Below are 1,267 nucleotides of genomic sequence, written 5' to 3'. Positions count from 1 at the left end.
CAGCCCCGGCCCCCCCGCGCCGGGCAGCGCCCAGGCCCCGGCGGGCGGAGCGCTTCCCCCCGGGCGCCGCGGCCCCTCACCTGGATGAACTGGATGGTGAGCGCCGACTTGCCCACGCCGCCGCCGCCCACCACCACCAGCCGGTACTTCTCCTGCCCCGGGCCGTCCCTGCAGCCCGCGGCCATGGGGGAGCCGAGCGGGGCGATCGCGGCAGCGCCGCCGCGGGGTCCGACGCCTGCCTCTCTCTCTCCGGCGCCCTCCTCCCGCTCCTCCTCGTGCCGCCGGGGCTGAGCAGCCGCAGGCCCGGCCGCGCCGAGCGCCGCCGGCAGCAGCAGCAGGAGCAGCGGCAGCGCCCGGCCCGCCGTGCGGTGCGGCAGCGCCGAGCGGAGCGGAGCGCGCAGCACCGCCCGCCCCCGCAGCCAGGGCGCCGCGGCACTAATGGCCGCCGGGGGCGGGGCCCGCGCACCGCCATGCTAACGAGGGGGCGGGGCACAGCGTATCTGCATGCTAATGAGGGCGGGAGGCGGGGCCAGCGGGCAGCCGCCGTACAAACGGCAGCGGGGGGCGGGGCCCGCTCCTCGCCATGCTAATGAGCTCTTGCATATGCATGAGCTCATTAGCCGGCAGGCCGCGGTGTTTGCGTGGCGCGGGTGGCGCGGCCCCCGGTGTCCCCTCCGCCCCCCGGCAGACAGCCCGCCGCGGAGGTAATTAGCCGTGTCCCCATGGGCTTTGGTGGGGCGCCCGTCTGAGTGCCTCATCAACATTAATGAGGCTCGGGATGCCCACGGGATGGGAGGGAAGTGTTGGTGACCCTTCGTACAGATGCAGAGCCAAGGCGCGGAGAGGTTTAAAGCCAAAGCGTCGCTAATGTCGCTTCCCACCAAGAGGGAAAAATGGGAAAAAGTCATAGTGATTAAAGCCCTTCACCGCTCTTCATCAGGTTTCCTTGTGAGCATGCAGGTGAATGGGTTTCTCACTCATTTAAGCCATTCAGACCAAGGCCACCCTCTCCTCCGGGCGTTACCCGCCGCTGGATGTCACAGCCCCATGTTCATCCCTCTGTATTTGGCCAGAGCACTCTCAGTGCGTGGTGAAATCACCCTTTGCATCGCCACCGCCTCTGCTGGGAACAGGCTGCGGTGATCTTCCAGTGGTGTCCTTCCCCTTTGGGTAATATCTTACTGCCCAGGGTGTTTCTGCACACCCAGCACTCGGCAGATGGTCGTAATACAACAAAGCAGAAGTTTTGCTTTTCAGGGAATTTTCA

At 67.4% G+C, this 1,267-nt stretch overlaps 1 protein-coding gene across 1 annotated transcript in view; it reads right to left on the bottom strand.

The window, feature by feature from the left end:
* The window catches only part of RRAS2 (RAS related 2), a 43,967-nt gene extending 43,518 nt beyond the window's left edge, over positions 1 to 449 (bottom strand). Inside the window, exon 1 of the mRNA XM_041415054.1 lies at positions 81 to 449. Within this exon, the coding sequence (XP_041270988.1) occupies positions 81 to 185 (105 nt within the window). The 5' untranslated portion in view covers positions 186 to 449. The remainder of the gene's footprint in view (positions 1 to 80) is intronic.
* Positions 450 to 1,267: the final 818 nt, after the last annotated feature.

The sequence above is a fragment of the Onychostruthus taczanowskii genome, unplaced genomic scaffold, assembly GCF_017590055.1.
Source record: "Onychostruthus taczanowskii isolate IOZ18803 unplaced genomic scaffold, ASM1759005v1 scaffold49, whole genome shotgun sequence".
NCBI lineage: Eukaryota > Metazoa > Chordata > Aves > Passeriformes > Passeridae > Onychostruthus > Onychostruthus taczanowskii.
Note: the sequence above shows the minus strand (reverse complement) of the source record. Positions and strands in the feature narration are given on the sequence as shown.